Source organism: Camelus dromedarius, chromosome 5 (genome assembly GCF_036321535.1).
Source record: "Camelus dromedarius isolate mCamDro1 chromosome 5, mCamDro1.pat, whole genome shotgun sequence".
NCBI classification, from domain to species: domain Eukaryota; kingdom Metazoa; phylum Chordata; class Mammalia; order Artiodactyla; family Camelidae; genus Camelus; species Camelus dromedarius.
The window spans coordinates 10,860,924-10,882,446 of record NC_087440.1 but is presented as its reverse complement, the minus strand read 5'-3'; the positions used below and the strand labels follow the sequence as shown (position 1 = coordinate 10,882,446).

The window sequence follows — 21,523 nt, the reverse complement described above, 5'->3', positions numbered from 1 at the left end:
TAAAACTGATACCAAAATTCTATGAAGCCAATGGGAACAAAACGATTCAAGTGTTTAGTGATGGCATTCCAGACCAGCAAGGCACAGTTCACTTTGAGGATTTTTGGTTTTGGATACACTTGTCATTTACAGTTTTTTTTTTTTTTAAAGAAAGAATATATTTGAGCCATATAAACAAATAAAAAGTTATTACATAAGAAAAACTAATGTGACAGTTTATGTAAGTACCTAACATAGAAGCATGCTCTTACATCTAAAACAAAAAATAAAAAGTAACAGGTACTCTCTCTATATATTTGATAAATGTGCATTAAGGAATTCTCTAATATAAAACATTTAAAATGTGGAGAATACTTTTTCAAGATACAGAAGACAACTGTTAAGATAGGCACATGCACAACTCTTATAAAAACGTGCTTATGGAGGATGTAATTCAACTGAGCACTCTTTTCTCAGATGTGCAGAAGCTATGAAATTGTTAATCACTGGATACTGTCTCCCACTTTTGCATTGTTTGAGTTATGACACTGACCGGTATGAATTACGAATTACACAATTAATTAGTTTTTTAAAGTGTTTCTGCCAAGGTTCCATGTAGAATGCATCTATTTAATATGAATACTTAAAACAGCAACACTATTTGTATAAAAGTCATTTCTTAATATTTTTTCCTTTTTTATAAAAGGCACTGTAATCAGAAAACCCTTATTACAACAAACAGTGCTCTGGAAAATCTGAAACTCCAAATCACTGGCTTCTAAAACAATTACCAGTGGTATAGAAGACCTTAACCTTACTTGATTAGCAAGGCAAGAGTATCATGTGGCAAGTATGTTAAACATCAGATTATCTGATATACTTTGTAAAGATTTAAATGTCAAGAATAAAATTTTTCTGTTCCATATTGAGATTCACTGCTTGTCAAAAAGAAATTTGTTTGGCTGAATTTCTGAAATGAAGGACAAAGTTACTCTATTTCTAGAGCATTAGAAAAAAGACCAACTGCATAAATTTTTTTAAAATTATAATTTTAAAATTCAGCCATAAAAAGGAATGAAGTATTAATAAATGCTGCAACATGGAAGAACCTTGAAAACATTATGCTAAGCGAAAGCCAGAGACAAAAAGCCACATTTCAAGTGCTTTCGTTTCTTATGAAATAACCAGAGCAGTCAAATCCAGGGAGAGAGAGAGATTAGTGATTGCCAAGGACCGGGAGGAGGGGAGAAAGAGGATTGACTGCTTAATGGGTTTCCTTTTGAGATGATGAAACTGTTTTAGAACTGGGTAGAGGTGATAGTTACATAACAATGTGACTATACTTAATATCACTAATGGTAAATTTTATGTTGTATGTATTTTACAACAATAAAAATTACAGTTTTTAATAGAGCTTGGTGTATCTGGTAGACATATCTGAATATCTGACCTGACACTTCAAATGACAAACATCAACATCCCTATTCATTAGACTTAAGTGTCTTATTTTCTTGAGTTGAAGAAGTCAAGTTCTCAAAGCAAAGTTACTGAAAATGTTTCCAAGTTTAGGGGGAACCTCAAATATAATCTAGTCTGTTGAATGAATTAAGGTGATAATTTCCCACTACCGTGGTTGCAGATCTTGCCTGAAAACTTACGAGGACTTCTCTCTCACACATTTCAATCTTTGCAAGAAGATAGCCAAAAGGAATCTTTGAACTAAAGTTTGATTTAGATATCAAAGACATTCCAGCAAACCACTTTGGAGAATTTTGGGTAAAAAAACCTCCATTTACTCCCAAATAAACAGACCTGGTGTGTTAATCATCTCATTTATATAAGCATAACATTTACATAGCTGGTTTTTCGGAATCTTTGGCTATGAAAACAACGCAATGTTACTGACTTAATGTTGCAAATGACCTAGACAGTGCTTTACTCTTTCACATCCTGGACAGAAAAGCTCGTAGCAAACAGTAAGATTCAATACTCACTTTGATACAATGTGATGCAGAGAAAAATAAAGATGTAAAACAAAATACACAAGATCAAGTTACTCTGGAGGGTTGAGATGGAGTCTGGTGTTCGAATCCTACCACTCAATGCCCTTTCCCTCTGAAGCTTTGGCTGATAAAGACTATTCACACAAGGGACTAGCACTAGGGAGCTATCTAATTCTTTCTATGAAGTGTAAGTAGAGTGGTGAAGAGAACATGGAACAGAGACAGAGGTCATCAAATATTCCATCTGCTCACCTACATTTCTAAGCCTCCTTTGCTGTTAGCTTAGGGTCATGAACTGAGCACAAGTAGTATATTTTATTTCTCAGCTGACAAAGTTAATAATCAGTGTGTCACCTCCATATCCTCTCCCCCACTCTGTGGAGGCATGTGTTTCACTGGTGAGGCTACAACGTGGCAATGTCTGTCATGTGGGTTCCTGAGTGACTATGTGGAGCAGAGTCCTTTAATGATTTGTGCTCTGCACATAATGTGAATGAAAATAAGCTCTTCTGGTTAGGCCACTGATATTTCAGGCTTCCTTTGTTATGGCAGCATAGCTTAGCCCATCCTGATTAATACAGAAAGTAAGACCTTTCCCTCTAGCACTTCCAAGAGAAATGAAGGTATCTTTTAGACATGCAGGTAAAAACGTGAAGAGAGGAAACGGGCTCCTCTCTAATCACAAAAGGCTCCATTCACTCATTTTTAGAATAGTGTTTAACTTATTTTAAAATTTCAAATTATACAAAGTATCAAAGTAGGTACACATATATCACTATCCATATTTAAAAGATGCTAACTTTTTGCCCTATTTGGTCCAGAATTCTTTGACTTTTAAGTAGATTATACAACAGTGTTATATGGACTAAAACTAGTTTATTCATTTCTCTAATGACAGATAATTAGCTATTATAAAGTTTCATTATTTCATAGGGGGATGCAATGAAAATTCTTATCTGTGACCTTGTGTTGTGTCCTTGTGCAAGGGTTTTTTCCTACGGCATGCACCAACCTAAAAGTAACAGTATTTGCTCATCTAGGATGCACATCTTCAACTTTGTTGGGTATTCCCAAATGGCTCCCCCAAACTGTTATATCGATTTATATTTCCAACAGCAATGCTATAATTTCTCTACATCCTTGTAAAAACTTAAGATATAAGATTTTAACTAACATTTTAAGTATGAAAAAGTATCTTGTTGCTTTATTTTACATTTCTTGACTGATGATGAGACTGAATATCATGCTTTATCATTTGAGTTTACTTTAATATAATGGCCATCAAATTGTATCATGCATCAGAATCACCTGGAGAGCTTGTTGAAGATTACAGAGTTTCTGATTCAGTAGGTCTGAGCAGGGACCTTAAGAATCTGGATTTCTAAAGAGTTCTCAGTGATGCTGATACTGCTAGACAGGGTCACATCTGAAGAACAACTGCTCAAGAACTACACATTTTAAAGTGGGGATATTTATCATATAGTCTGTATACTAATCTTCTATCGCTTACAACTGCTAATACCTTCTCCAAGTTGTAGCTTGTATTTGCATTTTGTTTTTAGACTCTTGAGATGCAGAAAAGCTCTTAGTTTCCTGGCAATCAAATATACCTATTTTTTCATTTATAATCTATGCTTCTTGTGTCTTATTTTGAAATCCTTTCCTATCTCAATGTCATTAAGATGTGCCATATTTTCTTCTTAAAGTTTGGTTTTCCACATTTAGGTCTTTAGTATTTAATTCCACTGAAATTTTTTTCTATAAGCTATGAAATAGAAACCTAATTAAAAATTTTTCATATGGTTAGCTAATTTTCCTACTATAATTTACTGAATAATTCACCAATTCCCTTCTAATTTTCATGCCACATCTATTGTGGGATTTTTGTTTATTAAAGGTTAAAAATAATGCCACTTTGACTTTCAGTATTTAAAAACAACTTTCACTGAGTTGGAATTTAATTGAGAAAAAAATCTGACAACTTATCCTTGAGAGGATCACAAAACAAAATGTATGATTCATTGATCCTTCTTGAATTTGTGAAATAGACTTTTCATGTAAGAATATTACCCAGTAACTGATTAGTACAGTAATAAAGTAGCTTTGATGGAGTTTTTAGAAATGTGAGGCTAAAAGACAAGTCTTCTACTAATAAATTAATAGTTAATAAGATAAAGGACCTATATTATATATTATAGATGAATAAAGCAGCTGCTACTTGAGTCTGATAGGTGGACCTTTCAAATCTAATCTATCTAAAACAGCAGGATATAGTGGTATACGATAGAGAATCAGAAGTCCTGGACCTGAGTTCCAGATTTGCCACCCGTTAGCTCTGTGATATCAGGCAAGATGAGCATTAATTTTCAAGTCTGTAAAACAGTGACAAAATGCCCATAAAAGTTTTGTAAGGATAAAAAGCAATTTATAAAATTTATCTATGAAAGGTATTACTATTACATAAATATTATTCTGAAATATATAATTGCTTAAATCAGGTTCTGGCAAAGGAGTTTATAATTCAAATTCTATCAACAAGTATAGACTATTTTATTTGAAAAAGCAAGGTATCTTAAGAAATTCAGGAAATATTTAGCCTGTTTTTTAACCTCCACTAACTTAAGAAATACACAGTAAGAGCAAGGCTACTAGGTTTTATACGTGAGCATCAGACTTGGCCACAAGTTACTGAAGACAATGTTCATGGACTTTCCTTAGGAAAAGTGCAGAAAATGCAGATACTACTCCCTCCTGAGCCATCAAGATGAAATCGAAGTTAGAAAACATTTCTGACAACAATTGTGATAGTAGAGAGAAAGGAATCAATCTAAGCAGAACAGGTCAGAAACAAAAGCTTTTCCCAGGCTGGACTTGGAAAAATATGCGTAACTTTCCACCTGTCTTCTGTCACTAAAAAACCTCTGAAACAATATTCTACATTTCAAAAACTGACTTAATTTTTAGTGTTTCTGCTTGTCCGCTAAGGACATCTTCCTTTGAACTGTCTAAAACATACCAGATAAAATACAGAGAACCAGGCAGAATTTTCATTGTTTTATTATTAGAACTTGAAAACAACCTTCAAGGAGATGGTAAGGAAATACGTTCCCACTATTTACTGGCATAGGATACAGTTACAAGGTAGTCTGAGTGGAGAGATTTGCTCCTGTTTTTAAGGACCCTCTTGAATCAGGTTTACCCTACAATTTCTCAAATATTATTAAAAAAGGATTTCTTCTGTTTGACATAAATTTCTTTGCAGTGATGTGTTTCTTACTATGAGACTTTCCTCTTCAGTGTTACTCGTCTTCTTTTAAACAAGGTCACAAAACTAGGGAAGGGTTGATGCTTATAAAGACGGCAACAATTAAAGACTTAATTCAGAAGCTTTCACGCAAATCCTTGATGGATCATTATCTTTATTTCCAGAAGAAGCTGAAACTCTTTCGTTAAGATGTATAAACACCTTTCCATGAATTAGTCAGGCTAACAAAGGCAGAGTTCTGATGGAAGATGACCAACCAGGGTAACATGTCCACAATGTCCAACATGTCCATACCTTCAAACCTTACTTTCAAACTGGTATCAGAAAAAGATTCTAAAAGAAGCTGTAATTTATATTTGTACTTAGAGTAGTTAGCTTAAAACCCAGAAACTTAAATTCTCTAGCTTGACTGTTTCTTCAGATAAGTTACCACGTATGGAGGGAAAATACATACAATGACAGGATAATCATATCCGAATTCGTCTGCTCTTGATTTTGTAAACTACAAAACTACAAAAACAAAATGAAAAACAAAATGCGAAAAATCCTAATTTTTTTTTTCCTGTCAGGAGACACTGATTCAAGACCACAGTTACTAAAAGGCCTCTTTCTTCACCAGCACCACTGACAGAAGGATGGAAAGGGGGGAAGTAGACTCTTATTCTACAGCCTTTTTTTAATTTATGGAAACAATCAACATACCTGATATTACATTCTCTCAGGCCCCAGCAGTTGTGAAAGCTGTCCTTCCACAGGATTGAATGAGGAAGACAGAGAAAAAGGTCAAGGTATGAGGACTCTATTTTTTAATGCTTTTTGCTTAGAATTCTTAGTTTGCAGCAATTTTTAGTTTTCTAAATCACCATGAGAACCATGTGGTGATTTTTATAAGTGTGCTCTAAAATGTACTCTTCGATCTTTTTTTAGGACTTAATAAAAAGGAAGCTGAATATCTGAAACCGAAATAATGAATAATATGGCAGCAAATACCACGGCTACATAAATGCCCAAATGACTAAAAAAAAAAAAAAAACAACGGATAAAATGCTGAGACAAGGGCATATTGCTAGGGTTTGAACAGGCAGAGGGTACATAAACCTATAGATCTGAGTCTCTTTAAAATAAAATTCAAATGAGAGCCATCTCTAAGAAGAATACTTTTTTGCCCATAGCTAAATTCTACAAAAAGTGAACATTATGGAGTGATCAGGTAATATTTTGCTGGCTTATTTAGGCTAAGATTATCATCAATGTTTCCGTATGCTGTTTAAAAAAACCCTATGGCTCCACTAGTGATTGGGGATAAGGGTGGGGGCTGTAGCAAGAAGGTAAGGTTAGATCTTTTTTTTTTCTTTTTTTTTTTTTAGCATGGAAAGAAAGGCTAGTCCCTGAAAGTCCAGTTACAATTATGTTTCCAAAAAGTTGAATTTGTCCTAATTGATTCTGCAACATTACAAAGCTACAGTCTCAACAAAGGTGTAGGCCATGAAGACAAAGAGTTAGCTCTTTAATTCCTATCTCTACTCCTAGTAACCTTTCCTTCTTTTTCTCCTTTAGCTTACTTTTCTATAAGTTTGAAATTACTTAAAATGCAAAGAAAGAAAAAACAGAATACTATAAGAATTCATTTGTTTTCTATCAGAACACATTTTTGTGTATTATGTCATTCTCTGAATATAAAGATACTAATGAAAATTGAATTCCTTCAGGTAATGGGTGAGAGATTGACACTGTATTCTTTCCTATTCTTCTCTGTGACAATAAAATGAATCTGAAAGCTAGCTGACAATGGTTAGGGCATTCTTTACAATTATGAAAGAGAAAAGTAACCAGAACTCAAAACTGGGGCCTTAGTAGCAATTTAGTCCACTTGAGTTTCTAAAAGGAGAAAAGCCAAAAAAACTAAACACATTATATTATCCTCCCATACTAAAAGATAAAATAACTCATGTACTAGATGTAAATAAAAAACAATAAAAGGTTCAGAGTCCTCTAAATGAATGGTGTGGCCTTATAGAGATGATTTTTTGTGATACTCAAAAAACAAAACCAGCTGTTTAAATTTAGCCCTTTGTCAGCATGCACTCCCCCACCTCCCCTGCCAGGGCAAGTAAAATCTATACAAAAATGCTCTTTTGAAAGCTACTCATTTCTTCTCTACCAAGTGGCTGAAAGGAAAAATTCAGATTCTGAGCTTGGTTTTCACGAACAGTCACCCTAGTGACACGTCACATGATAAACCGTATTTTCTATTCTAACAATAAGCTTAAAAAAAAAAACACAAAACTTTAATGAGTTTTAATTAGATATTCCAAACAAGATGTTTAGTTTCAATCAAGACTGGGTCAGGAAGTTGACCTTGGCTAACATTTAGTATTCATTACAGCAAGGATTTAAGGTGAGAAAACATGCTTTCTTCCATAAAGGAGGAAAGGGAGAAAAGAAGTCTTTTCAAATTGTATACACCTCATACACACCTCCTTAATAACACGTATCTCTGGAGGGCAGGAGCACAGATGTGCCTCTTGTTAAAAATTATTCCTTGAACAAGTTACTCAAATTTATTTCTGGGAGTGTGTTATCTATCTTAGAAAGCCCCACTCTAATAATATTAGTTTGGTTCTCAGAAGCAGATATCCTACACTCTGTTTCACATACCTTTTAGCTCCCATCCAATCACTTCAGCAGTAGGCACAGTAAAAGAATTGGCTTCTAACTTAAAACATTAGCTATGGGACAGATTTGAAAAGTTTAAAAAATTAAATGCGATTGACTCATTTATTCATTCATTTATCCAGTGCTGAGTGCCAACTATGCTTTAGTCATGCATGACCTCATATTTCAGTACCAGGGAGAGAGAAAAAATTTAAAAGTAAAACATCTGTTACATGATAATGATAAACGCTATAAAGAAAAAGTATTGGTAGGGGGTACAATTTAAACCAGAACGATCAGGGGAGGTTTCAGCTGGAAAGTAAGAGGATAAAATGTTTTGCACCAATAGGAAAGATTCTCAAAAAGGGTTATCATTAATTCTTTGTTCCATTCTACTTTTGCTTTCTCCTGACTGGTTGTTGTAACGGCCAGGCAAGGCAAGAACTGACAGTAAAGAATCCATGTTACTAACAGACAAAAACAGAGGCTGTCTTCTCACTATTTGTCCTCATACACACTATTATGGCTCCTTCAATCCTGTAAAGAATAGCTCTCAGAAACAAACTGTGGTTACCGGGGGAAATGGGGGGTGGGAGGGATGGATTAGGAGTTTGGGATTAACAGATGCACATTACTGTGTGTAGAATAGATAAACAACAGGGAATTAATGTATAGCACAGGGAACTATGTTCAATTTTCTTGTAATGAGCTGTAATGGAAAAGAATCTGAAAAAAAATATGTATGTACGTGAATTGCTTTGTTGTACACATGAAGAAGAAAAAGAATGACTCTCAGAAAAATTTCTCCCCAAAAGAATCTAACACAGATGTCACAAACTCAAATGCCAAGCAGGTAATGCAAATTATTAAAGTGAACTAAAGGTAAGAAAAGTATCTATGTTGAGGAACTAAACATATGGCAGGGACTAAGAAAACTGGAGAATATACATCATGTGGAAATAAGGATTCAGTGTCCTAAGTTTTCAGAGAAGCCAGATACCTCATTTTTCTGGTGAACTCTCCCAATTTTAAAATTTAAAATTTGAAATATGCCAACTAATTTGAAATTTAAAAACTGTTAGTGTGGGACAAATGAAATACCTCTGTGGAACAGATCTAGCCTGTAGGTCTCCAGTTTAGCTCCTCTGGTCTCCAGGGTCGGGGCTGACTCCTTCCATGACCATGAGCACTAGTATACTTGATTAGCTGCACCAGTCCTGCTTGCTACTACCATTCAGTCCACATCTGAGCAACTGAATGTTTTAAAATCCAGGGTCTCTGGAATGTACAGCACTTGGTTTCAGAGCAAGCCATACGAATAAGAAGCCAGAAGCAAAAATGCAATGATACTAGAAAGGCTATACTCAGGAAAAAATTCTCTATTGCAATGTTCCAGATATGACCCTGGTGAGGGTGCAGGTACCACTGAACCTCCAACATTAGATACCCGTAATAAATGAACAGACTTGCTATGGACAGACTACTTGCCCTGCTTTCCCCTTGCCTGTTTCTAACCAACTTATTACTATGTTCAATAGGATCTTTGAGATGCAGTAGTTAGCACCTCTGTTGTGATTCTCTTTTCAGGTCTTAGCTTTTATAGTAGACAACTTTTGTGTGCTGAGAAAGTTGGTTCTTAAGATTTACCTAATAATAGGCTTTGGTGTCCATTACAGGAGGAAAGTTTTTAAAGAACACAGACTGTTAATTTTTGTTCATTTCCCTGTGAAGGACAAATACCAGTCCAGCATGGATGGGAGGCAGAGAGCTGAAGGATTCTTTAATCGGCACTCAGAACCCAAGATATACTGACTATTGATCCAACACAGTTTCACCCATTCAAGTTTCTACTGTACTCCTGTGCAAGAGGACCCTATGGGGAGCTCTCCCCTAGAGGAAACCTGCCTCACTACTGAAGAGTCTGAGTGATGGCGTCTAGCCCCTCCAGAAGGAATAGGCATTCTGGCAACCACACATCACTTTCAACTTCTCTCTCCCAATCGTAATCCTAGAAAGCCCTCCTTTGGTCAACTCTCATGCATAAGCCCTCTCCCGGTAGAGTGGACTTCAGTCAGGAAGCCTTTAGACTCATTTATGGCAAGGAACTCATTAAACATGTTCAATTTTCACCCAGGTGAGTTTACCTGGCCTTCCCGGCACAGAGCATAACATGCTCTGTAAAGCAGATGCTTTATTAGGCTGTGTGAGGTCACCAAAAAAGGCCAATACTTCATTTTTTAAACCTCGAAGTAGCTGGCGATACATAGGAGTCCTCTTAGAACACTGGTCAGTTAGAGAGCCCTAGAAGTAAGGCAGTATGCTCTGCCTAAGAGGTTTAAAGTATGGATTTAGATGGATTTAAAATAAACTGACCCTTGAACATGGGGGCTGAGGAAGCCTACCCTCCCCATTTGAAAATCTGAGTGTAACTTCACAGTTGGCCCTCCATACTGCAGTCACATTTGGGGATTCAGCCAACCACAGATCATGCAGTGCTGTAGCATGGTATTTAGCAAAAGAAATCTGCATATAAGTGGACCCAAGCAGTCCAAAATTGTGTTGTCCAAGGGTGAGTTGTACTCAGCCTCCCTTATTCCACCTTTTAAGCCTTCAACCTCTCCAGTTGAAAGGAAGAAAGTAAACAAAGACTGTCTCCTCTTATCTCTATAATCTTATTAGGATCCTTGCTGTATTGCCTAGTGCATGATAGAAACATTTTTCTCTGGCTTTCAGCTGATTTGCTGACAAGCTGAATGTTACCTCTTTTAATAATGACATTGGCTTTTCCTAATGGGAACCAAAATATATGGTCTTCCCCCCCGCCTTTTTTATCTTTTGTTAGTTTAATAACTTCAAGGCATAACTAATCAATTTAGGGGACCTGAACATTAGAACTGGTGGGAAGATTGCTTCCTGGTGGCAATACACACCTAATACACAGTAAGATAAACAGGAAGTTCTCAATATCCTTATAGTTCCAAATGGTAACATGGGAAATAATTTCTCTTTCTAGTGTAGAAACTTGGCCTATCAATTTTACTGAACACTCCCCAAATAGTGGGCCTTCCTTTGAACACCAGTTTCATGAGAACTTTTATGAGGGAAAAAAGTCTGGAACATAGTGAGTATTTGTTAAGATTCACAATATACAGCAATATTTTAATAACAGCTCTTAAGATACTGCTGAACCCAGAGTTCATGAAACATATTTGACTTTAGGAACTTTTCTGCATAACATATTAACACCCTATGGAAATATTCTTCCAAGGACCGTATTCTGGGAAACAAAAACTATTACTTCCTCTCTTTCTGTGGTGACTCTCACCAAACCCGGCCTTTTCTGCTCCAGACATTCAGGATTATTTCTCTCACATTTTAAGTGTTAAGATTGTTATAGCTTTCATGTAGTCCAATTTAACTGAACTAAATAAGGGGAATAAGTAATACGGAATGAGCAGCTTTCAAACTCTGCTGAGGTCTACCTGATCCTCTTAGGTTGAATATGTCAATAGTAAGATTTTGCCTTGACTGTCAAACTGGTTATGAAAAATATAATTGGATCAGCTCTACAAATCTATAATATTATAGATCTAAAATTGTTACAACTCATGAGAAATTTAGTTTCAGTCACATTGATAATTATTCAAATTAAGTAAAAATCAACTGTTGCATTAAAATATTAAAAAACTTTACTCACAATTATGTTACTAAAAATATTTTCATTTGTCTTTACTGATAAGCAAGGAAAATACTAGGCTCTAAAAATAGGACAGATACAATTTTATGTTCTTCACTTCTAGTGTCTTTCGTAGTCCCATAGTCTTCACAACTGTAATCAATTCAAACAACTAAAATCACTTTAGCTCTTTCGTTTTAGAGAGCATATTATGTTTTTTAAATGGCATTCAAGAAACCTGCCTGCAAAAAAGAGACTGCATTTAGAAATATTGACTACCGAAAAAAGATAATGAGGGTAGCTTTTAATTTTTTCTTTTCAGATTTCTTTTCAAAGTGGATAATTACTTTTAGGAATATTTCTTAACTTATAAGAAGAAGTAGCAGAATTTTTTTGAAATTCATATATAATAACCTCGTATTTAAGACACTTAAAAAGGATATATATATATCACAGTTTTTAAAAGTCTGGCTCTGGAGAAAGACTATCTGTATTAAAAGCCTAATTCTGCGAATTAGTAAGTTTTATGACTTGAGTAAGTTACTTAACCTGTCTGAGCCTGTTTCTTCATTTGTAAAATGAGGATGATAACAGATTAACCTCATAGGCAAATTATGAGGACTGAATGATAAAATATGTAAAGCACTTAAATGGCACATGGTAATAAATACTTAATAAATGCTAATAGTAATAATGACAACAAGTACAAAGAAACTCTGTTTTGAGGGCGTTATAGGCATATTATACATTCTTTTTGATAATTACTATTTGTGGATAATCATTCTGCAAATATTTACTGAGTATCTTCCATGAACTAGACACTGAACTAAGCACTGGGGATACAAAGACCATAAGACACAGTCTATACTACCAAAAGCTTATTTCTGGGGAAGAAAACAAATTAATCTGCTAATTACCATACCATATGGTAAGCACTTAAATATGGGTATAAAGTTTTTTGCAAGGTGCATGAAAGCAGGAGTCCTTAACATGAGAAGGTACAGCAGATAGGCTGGACTCGTATGTATACTGCTAAACACCTTCTTCATTGTCTTCCTCTGGTAGAGAGGCTAGAAAACAAAATATTCTACCCTTGTTTCCCTTGCAGCTAGGGGCACCCCTGGAGGTTGAAGTCCCTGAGGTGGGTTTTGGGACTAGAAGTAGCTGTCCTGAAAATAAAGACAGGGCTTCCCGAGAAGAAAGTCCTTTTGCCGCCCTCCCTTCTTCCTGCCTTAGTATTTGGATAGAAGGCACACAGAAGTGCAGCAGCCTTCAATGATGTGACAGGACAAAAGATGACAAGCAAAAAAGAAAGAGCCTAGGACTCCAGTGACGTTGCTGAGTTACTGCACCGCTCTTGAATGCCTAACTTTGGACTTGTTAGATGACACAAACTCTTATTTCTTTAAGCCACCAATAGTTGCGGTTTTCTGTTATCTGCAGCTGAAAGCATTCCTAGTAGATAAACAAGCTTTCCAAAAAGGTTTCTGAGTCAAGTCCAAAAGGAGCAGGAGTTTTCCAAGTGAAGGAAATCTGAGAAGGGCACAGCTGGCAGAGGAAACAGCATCTCCAAAGGCCTGGAGGGGGAGGCAGCATGGAGTGTTGACACTGGCAGCTGTTCCACAATATGTACCTTCTGGCTTCTTGGACAGCTTCAGCCAGGTGATCCCCAGCTTCTCTATCTTCCACTCTCTATGCTGGAGGGAGTCAGTACTCTCCCCTCAGTGGTTCCATATGGTAAGCATTCATTCTTAAATGGTAAGTTCTGGGATGATGAACGGAAAATGTGATCCCTGCCTAATGTTTAGACTGCCAGAAACATAAATTGATGGCAGTTAAGTCAGTCAGAGCAACGTTATCAATTTATACACACACAACCCCCTCAACTGAAGCCACCACGTGTGCTGACTGTGCCAGGCCCTGTGTTCACACTGCAGGCACACCTGGTTTTACTGAGCTTCCCTTGGTCGTGCTTCACAGACACTGTGTTTCTTACCAACTGAAGGACCACGGCAGCCCTGCACTGAACAAGTCTACTGGCACCATTTTTCCAATACTGTTTGCTCACTTCTTACCTCTGTGTCGCGTTTTGGTAATTCTCATAGTGTTTCAAACTTTATCAACATTATTATATTTGTTATGGTGATCTGTGATCAGTGATTGATATTACTGCTATGACTTGCTGAAGGCTGAGATGATGATTAGCACTTTTTAAATCAACAAAGTATTTTTAAATTAAGGTATGTACATTTTTTAAAAGATATAATGCTACGGCACACTTAATAGACTACAGTAGAGTGTAAAGATAACTTTTACGTGCCCTAGGAAACCAAAACATTTGTGTGACTTGCCTTACTGCGATGTTCACTTTACTGCAGTGGTCTGGAACCAAACCCTCAGTATCTGAGGTGTGCCTGTAATTATCTCACTTACTATTTACAGCAATTTAGTGGGTTAGACACTATTACTATCATTTTTTTAAAAAACATAACTAAAGTAGGTCAAAACTGTCCAAAATCAGACAATAATGGCAATTGTGGTGGGCAAAGATTCAAACTCAGGTCTGTGTCATTCTACAACTTCAGATCTGGGCCATTCCGTTATACTGCCAGTTTCCCATAGTTTCTGACCTATTTGTCCCACTTCACTTGCTCAAATTCTTCCTGAATCCATGCAACAAAGTTTTAGTTCCCCATCTGTGATCTGGGGATGAGAGCTGGTTATCTCCCAGGCTAGTGTGGAAGGAAGAGGACTACTAAGCCAAGTAGAACAGCAGAGAAGAGGACAATGCCGGGAGGGGGGGAGGTCTTTCCCTCTAAAGGAATAAGACAAGCTTCTGTCCTTACAAGCAAACTGTGAAGTAATTCCAACAAATTAATTCAAATATTTTAACAAGTGTATGGTCTCTAAAAGGTCTGAACTGAAGGTGGCAACACTTCTTTATATTTTAAATTGTAATATGTTTAATAATTGATTTATTAGATTATACTCATTCATACATTTAACAAATATTTATTGATCACCCTGGCATGCACCTGGGGATATTCCAGTGAATATGGTCCTACACTCAAGAAGCCAAGAACAAGTAATGCTAATTATGATTATCACAGAGGTGACTACATGATACAAATAAAGGTAAGCATGGTATAGGACGGAAGATGTATCAGACTCAGACCTGAAAAACCACAAACAACTTTCCAAAGGCGGGTGGCATCTACGACAAATCTTAACATAACTAGGTATAGCAGAAAAAAAAAAAAAAAAAAAAAAAAGGTGGAGAGGATAGTCTAGACCAGAGTTCTCAACTTTAACACTATTAAAAAATTTGGGCTGTTAAGTCTGTTACGAGGTGATATCCTGTGTTTGTAGGATGTTTAAACTGCATACTTGTCCTCTACCCACTCAATGCTGGAGAAGTCTGAGTGTGAAAAACAAGTATGTCTCCAAACACCGTCAAGTGTTCCCTGGGGTGCAAAACTGTCTCCAGTTAAGGACCACTGTTCTGGACCTGCACTATTCAAAAAGGTTGCCACTAGCCACTTTGGGCCACTTAACTTAAAACTAATTAAAATTAAATTAAATTAAAAGTTCAGGTTCTCAGTCATACTAGCCACATTTCAAGTGCTTAACAAATAGCTCCATGTGTCTAGGGGCTCCCGTATTGAACAGAGCGTATATAGGACAATTTCTACCACAGTGGAATGTTCTAGTGGACATTGCTGTTCTAGACTGAGAGAGTGTATATTCCCTTCTCTTACTCCACAACCGTAAACTATAGCTTGCGGGTAGTCTGTGGACTGAGTAGAAAAAGATGAGGTCAAACAAGAAAAGTAAAGTGTAAGTACAAAGGGTCTTCAATACCTTAAGAAAGAACAATAGGGAGACAGTGAAAGGTCTTTAGCAAGGGTATAAAATAAACAGATTCACACTTTATAAAGACGATCGTGATGATGCTGTGAAAAATGGAATGAAAGGGGAAAGATGAGAAACGGAAAAATAGTTGCAGTATTTACAAGTACAGTGATCTGGATTAACGCAGTAGCAGTAGGGACCGACAAAAATGGAGCCATTACGAAGGCAGAACTGATGGGACTTGGTGACTGACTAGATGTGAGGAAGGTGAGAAAGAAGATAAAAACAAGAATGACTACCCGGTTTTTAGGTTGGATGAATGAGCACATTCACTAAGACAATATGGTAGAAAGAATAGTGGTCCTCCAAGATGCTCATGTCCTAATCCTCTAATCCCCACAACCTGTGAATCTGTTACCTTACATGGCAAAGGGGACTTTGTATATGTGATTAAATTAAGGACTTTGAGACAGGGAGATTATCCTGGATTGCTAGTAGGCCCAATGTAATCACAAGTGTCCTGATAAGAGGGAAGCTGAGGGAATTCTGACCACAAAAAAGAGACGTGTCAGGGCACTCCAGTGTAAGAAGGACTTGAGTAGCCTTTGCTGGCTTTGAAGACATAGCCACTGAAGGCTAGGAAAGGCAAGGAAACAGATTCTCCCCTAGAGCCTCCAAAAGGAACACAGCCCTCCCGACACCTTCATTTTACCTGTGAGTCCTGTGTCAGACTGCTGAACTACAGAACTACAAGATAATATATTTTTGTGGTTTTAAGCCACTACATTTATGATGCTTTGTTATAGGAGCAATAGGAAACAAAAAGAACTAGGTTCAGAATTTGGAATATGATACAGTAAGACTGGTTCTAGAGAAGCTGAGTTTGAAATGCCTATGAGGCATCTTAGTAAAACTGGTCAGCTGATAACAGTGGCCTATATGGGTCTGGAGCTTAAGCTGGGGATGTATAATTAGGAATCATCAGTGTACTGAGATTAACTGAAACTATCAAAGTAGATGAGATCACCATGGGCAAATGTAGACAGAATGCAGAGGACTTAGGTCAAGGAATAGAGGGCCCTAAAGCAACTGGGAAAGAACAGCATAAGATGTAACAGGAAAATCAGGATAGTGTGGTATCTAAGGCCTTAAAAGAACAAAAATGAACTAAACAAGGAAGAGGGGTGAGTAAGAGAAATGTCAATAGAGTCAACTGAAAAAGGGTTGTCAGGTTAGGGTCTGAGACTGTTCATTATTTTTAGCAACAAGAGGTCATGACATCCTTGATAAACACAGGTTTCAGAGGAGTGGTTTTTAAGAGAAGACTTGTTACTGGGGTTGAAGAATGAATTGAAGGTGAGGCAAGAGACTGAATTCAATCAACACTTTGACTGAACTTTTTTGACTTTCTTCTTCCAAGAGAAAGGAGGAAGACAGAGTGGTAGCTAAAGAAAGGTTGTGGGTTTCAGGAAGGATTTTTTTTTTTAATAGATGGAAAAAATTAAGCACTTAACCATTAATGGGAAAAGGCCAGTAGAAAATGAGAGAACAAAATCACAAGAGGAAGAGAATAAATGTAGTGAATTCTGAGACAGGAGGAGATGGGATTCGGGGCCTAGATGGAGGAGACCAACCTTCAGATAAGCAGAAAGATATTTCTTCTGCTGGGAGAAAGGGAAGGAAGACAACATACAGAAGTGAGAAACTACCAAGTTGAGAATAAGAAGTGGTTTTAATTGTGTGTAATGCCTACACTGCATCTGACCATTTCCTCAGAGAAGGAGGAGCTGAGATCATCTGCTGACAACTGGAGAAAAAGAAGTGAGTTTAGGACAGAAGTGGATCTACACTGCAAAAACGATGAAAGAAAAATTATCTGGAATTCTATACTCAGTGAAAATACCCTTTGTAAATGAAGGGAAGTTAAAGGCTTTTTTAATATAAAGTAACCCTGGGAGAATTAATCAGTAGTAGACCTACACTACAAGAAGATAAGTAGCAAAATGGTGTAATACACTCAATCATACAGGTGATTACAAGACAAAGCTTGTCAGACTGGTTAAGAAAGACACAAACATGATGGTAACAGCAGCAACAACAACAACAAAACACTTTAAAGACTCAGACTGTTTAAAAGTAAAAGGATGAAAAAAGATATGGCACACAAACATTAATTATAAGAAAGATGGAGGGGGAGGAGGTAATATCAGACAAAGCAGACTTGAAAACAACAAATGTTACCAGAGATAAAAACAGAAATATCATAATAATGAAAGAATCAATTCATGAAGAAGAAATAACAATCCTAAATATTTATGTTCCTATTAACAGCTTCAATACATGAAGCAAAAACTGACAGGATCAGAGAGAAAAAACATTCACAATCACAAGTATGAGATTTTAGTATCATTCTCAGTAACTGAAATAACAAGTAAAAGAAAATCACTAAGGATAAATATCTCTTGAAAAACAATAACCAACTGGACCTAATTTATTTATTTATACACACACACACACACACACACACACACACACACACACATATATATATATCTGTAAGTATTTATGTATTTATAAGTGTATATATATACACACACATATTATATATATATACTTATAAAGAGCAGTCCATCCAAAGACAGTAGAATATACACTCTTTTCAAGTACATAAGAAACACTTTTGCCTGGGGCTGCTCTCATGACCTATCCCACATGGATAGTAGTGCTGCCAGAATGATGCTGTCTGTGTTTAAACATAAAAAGGAAAACATAATGACAATGAATCAAATAATAGGGAATCTTAATAAAAATAGAGAAACTAGAACACAGAAAAACATAATCATAAAAAAATAAAGCTTCAGGGACTGGAGGGACAAGAGCAATCATTTCAATATATGTATAATGGTAGCTTCCTAAAGAGAGGGGAATCCAAGGGAGAGGAAAAGTATTTAAAGAAATAATGGCTAAAAACTTCCCAAATCAGATTAATCTACATATGCAAACTCAGCAAACCCAAAGCAGGATAAACACAAAGTGACCCATACTTACATATATAATTGTTAAAATGTTGAAAGCAAGAGTAGGTGGGTGAGCAAACAAAGAAGTGAATGAATTTATGAATCAATCTTGATGGCATCATGTACCAGAAAACAACATGATTAATGACTGTCTTCTCATCAGAAACAATAAAGGCCAGAGGCAGCAGAATAACACATTCAGAAATGAAAAACAGGCAAAAACCTGTTAACCAAGAATTCTGTATCTAGCAAAACTATCTTTCAAAACTGATGGCAAAATAAAGACATTCACAAAAAAATACAGATCAAGAGAATGCATTATGAGCAAATCTGCCTTTATAAGAAATACTGAAGGAAATCCTTTAGGCCAAAAGGAATCATTCTTAATTCCTGTTTCTCCCTCCACATTCAATACATCAGCAAGCAAGGCCCACTGGCTTTATATCCAAAATATGCCTTGAATCCATCTATTTTTTTTCCTCGTCTTCCACTGCCATTATCTGAGAGCCTTGAATTCCCATTTGGACAGTCTAACTGGTTTCCTGCTTCTACTCTTAACCCTCTATAAGCCCATTTTCCAGCAACAGCTAGGGTATTGAAAAGAAAATCTAGATCACACTATTCTCCTACTTAAAACCCTTCAATTGACTTTCCATGCAGTGAATGAAATCCATACTATTTGCCACACCTAAATAAGTCCTATCTGAACTTTCTTCCTATCATCCTCCCCTTCCTCCATTAGTTCCAGCACACTAGGTTCTGTGGAGTCTTCAAATGTCCCAGACTCATTCCTGCTTCAGAATTTTTGTACTTACTGTTTCCTTTGTCTAGTTTGTGTCACAGGTAGATCATCTCATAAAACTGGCTTTCTATTCAGGTCTCCTCTCAAATGTTATTTCCTCAAACAGACTTCCTAATCACCCAATCTAAGGTTACCCTACTCACCATCAGTTGTCTCCTTTTGTCTTTTAAAAATTTTGTAGCAGCATTTATCTTTATCTGAAGTTTTAACGCTTATTTATTTTACCATTCATTTAATGTCTAACTCAGTAAAACTTAAGGATAACGAGGATAGAGATCTTACTACTTGTTTATCAACCACATATAACTTTAAAACTTAAATGCTAAGTATAAACATTTCTGAACTCCTGAAAGATTAAAAAAAGCTTTTTGTTTTTATTTAGTATTTTATAAATGCCATAATTCATAAATTATACCAGTCTTCTGCCTCAATTTTCTCAAAGAGGAAAAACTGAATACTCCAACATTATCTCAGATACTGGAAAAAAAAAAAAAAAAAAAAAGCCAGGTGGTCTTAGACAGGATCTGTATCTGTCTCGTTTACCACTGTATCTGACACCCAGAACAGGGTCTGGCACAGAATAACTTTGCAGTAATTATTGAATGATAAAACAATGAGACTCTTGAGAGTTGGGAGAGAGAGAATGCTTGGGGGGTGGGGGTTGGCAATGTCAACCCTCCATCCCCAGTCACCACCTTCCTAGGTCTTAAGAACACTACTGAATATATTTTAATAGACCTAATTTCTTGAAGACAAGGAAACATGTCCTTTTAATTCTGTACTCCTTATATCCAACACTGGCAGACAGAAGAAGTTCAATCGTCATTTTTTGAAGTAAACACAAAAGCATCAGTTTCTTCATTTGAAAAAGAGAGGTAACAAGATTATCTACTTCAGAGGGTTATTGAGAGAGAGTAAAAAAAAGACAATAAAGAGTAAGCAAAAGGAAAAGGGGAAAACATCCCCACAAAGTCCTCTTTCCTAACTATTAGGTTAGAAATACACAGAAGAACTGATCAAATTACCGCTTCTCCTGTAAGTATTCTTGTTTATTCACCTACCTAGAAGCAAATAATAATGCTATAACCTAATAAGATCACATACTATCTCAGCACCAGACACTATTGACCTTGCCTCCCAACAAGAAAAGTTATTAGCTTACAGGGAGGACCCAAAGCTGAATAAGAAAGTTCTGATGCCACAAGCAGAGAAAGAGGACTACCTGCAGTGACGCTGTGGGGATCTGACAGTGTGGAGTCACCGAGTACTCTATGCTGAGGAAGTATTCCATTAATAAGGATTTCAAGGAAGAAGTAATTTCTATTCCAGTAGTCTCAGTAGCCACATACTCCTTCCCTTATGTTTTGAGAAAAATCTATAGAACTACAAATACTATCTAAACTTAAACTATTTTTGTGGCTTTACCTCCTGAAAGCCAGCAACTCAAAACATGAAAAGTATATTACAACTAACCCATGAAGTATTTTAAAAAGCTTTCATTAAACAAATTCTTAGAGTCTGTAAGTTTAACCTAAATGTAAGCTGTTATTGTGTCTTTAATTCCTGAAGTCTAGCAACCCAAATATGAAAAATATGCTATCACAACAAAACTAACCCATAAAACATCTTAAATTTTTTCTTTAAAAAATTATTTGAGACATTAGAACAGAAAAATATACATCCAAGTTATTAAATGTTTAAGTGAACTTTAGTAAAGGCCAGTAAGTTTCAAAAACATGCAATTACCTCAAATTATGATTTCATCATTGATGAGATACTATAAGAAAGTATTTAGATAGATTATAGCCAGTTCACATCTAGGGCTGTAATTAAACGTCAAATTTTATTCACTAAAATTGAGTTATATTTAAAATAAATATTTACTCAAAAATAATATTTGTTATTTAATCGGAAAAGTCTTATTACAATAGAACTTTAAGATTAGTTCTTACCAAAATGCAGTCCACTTTAGATTGTATAGTTTTGCTAAAAAAAAAAAAAAAAAGAAAGTTAGGTTAATAAGAATGATACATTTATTAAATAATTGAAATATTCTCAAACAGACATGGTAATTAGTCATCTGTACTATGCAAGAAATCAGTAAAACTCCTTATTAAGATTAGGCATCATAACCTAACACTGCATTTTTCACAAGCAAAATAAAAATCTATTTCCCATTCATTGTACTAAATTCAGTCCTGAAGCATGCATGATCAGAATATTTTTTGAGATCACCATTACAGTCACCTTATTGTTATGCTGTATCATTATAAC

At 35.9% G+C, this 21,523-nt stretch overlaps 1 protein-coding gene across 2 annotated transcripts in view; it reads right to left on the bottom strand.

The window, feature by feature from the left end:
• RFX7 (regulatory factor X7) overlaps positions 1-21,523 on the bottom strand; it is a 120,929-nt gene that overhangs the window by 48,399 nt on the left and 51,007 nt on the right. For both annotated transcript variants that reach the window (XM_064485574.1, XM_031452995.2), the window contains exon 3: positions 21,202-21,235. In XM_064485574.1, coding sequence (XP_064341644.1) covers positions 21,202-21,235 — 34 coding nt within the window. The remainder of the gene's footprint in view (positions 1-21,201; positions 21,236-21,523) is intronic.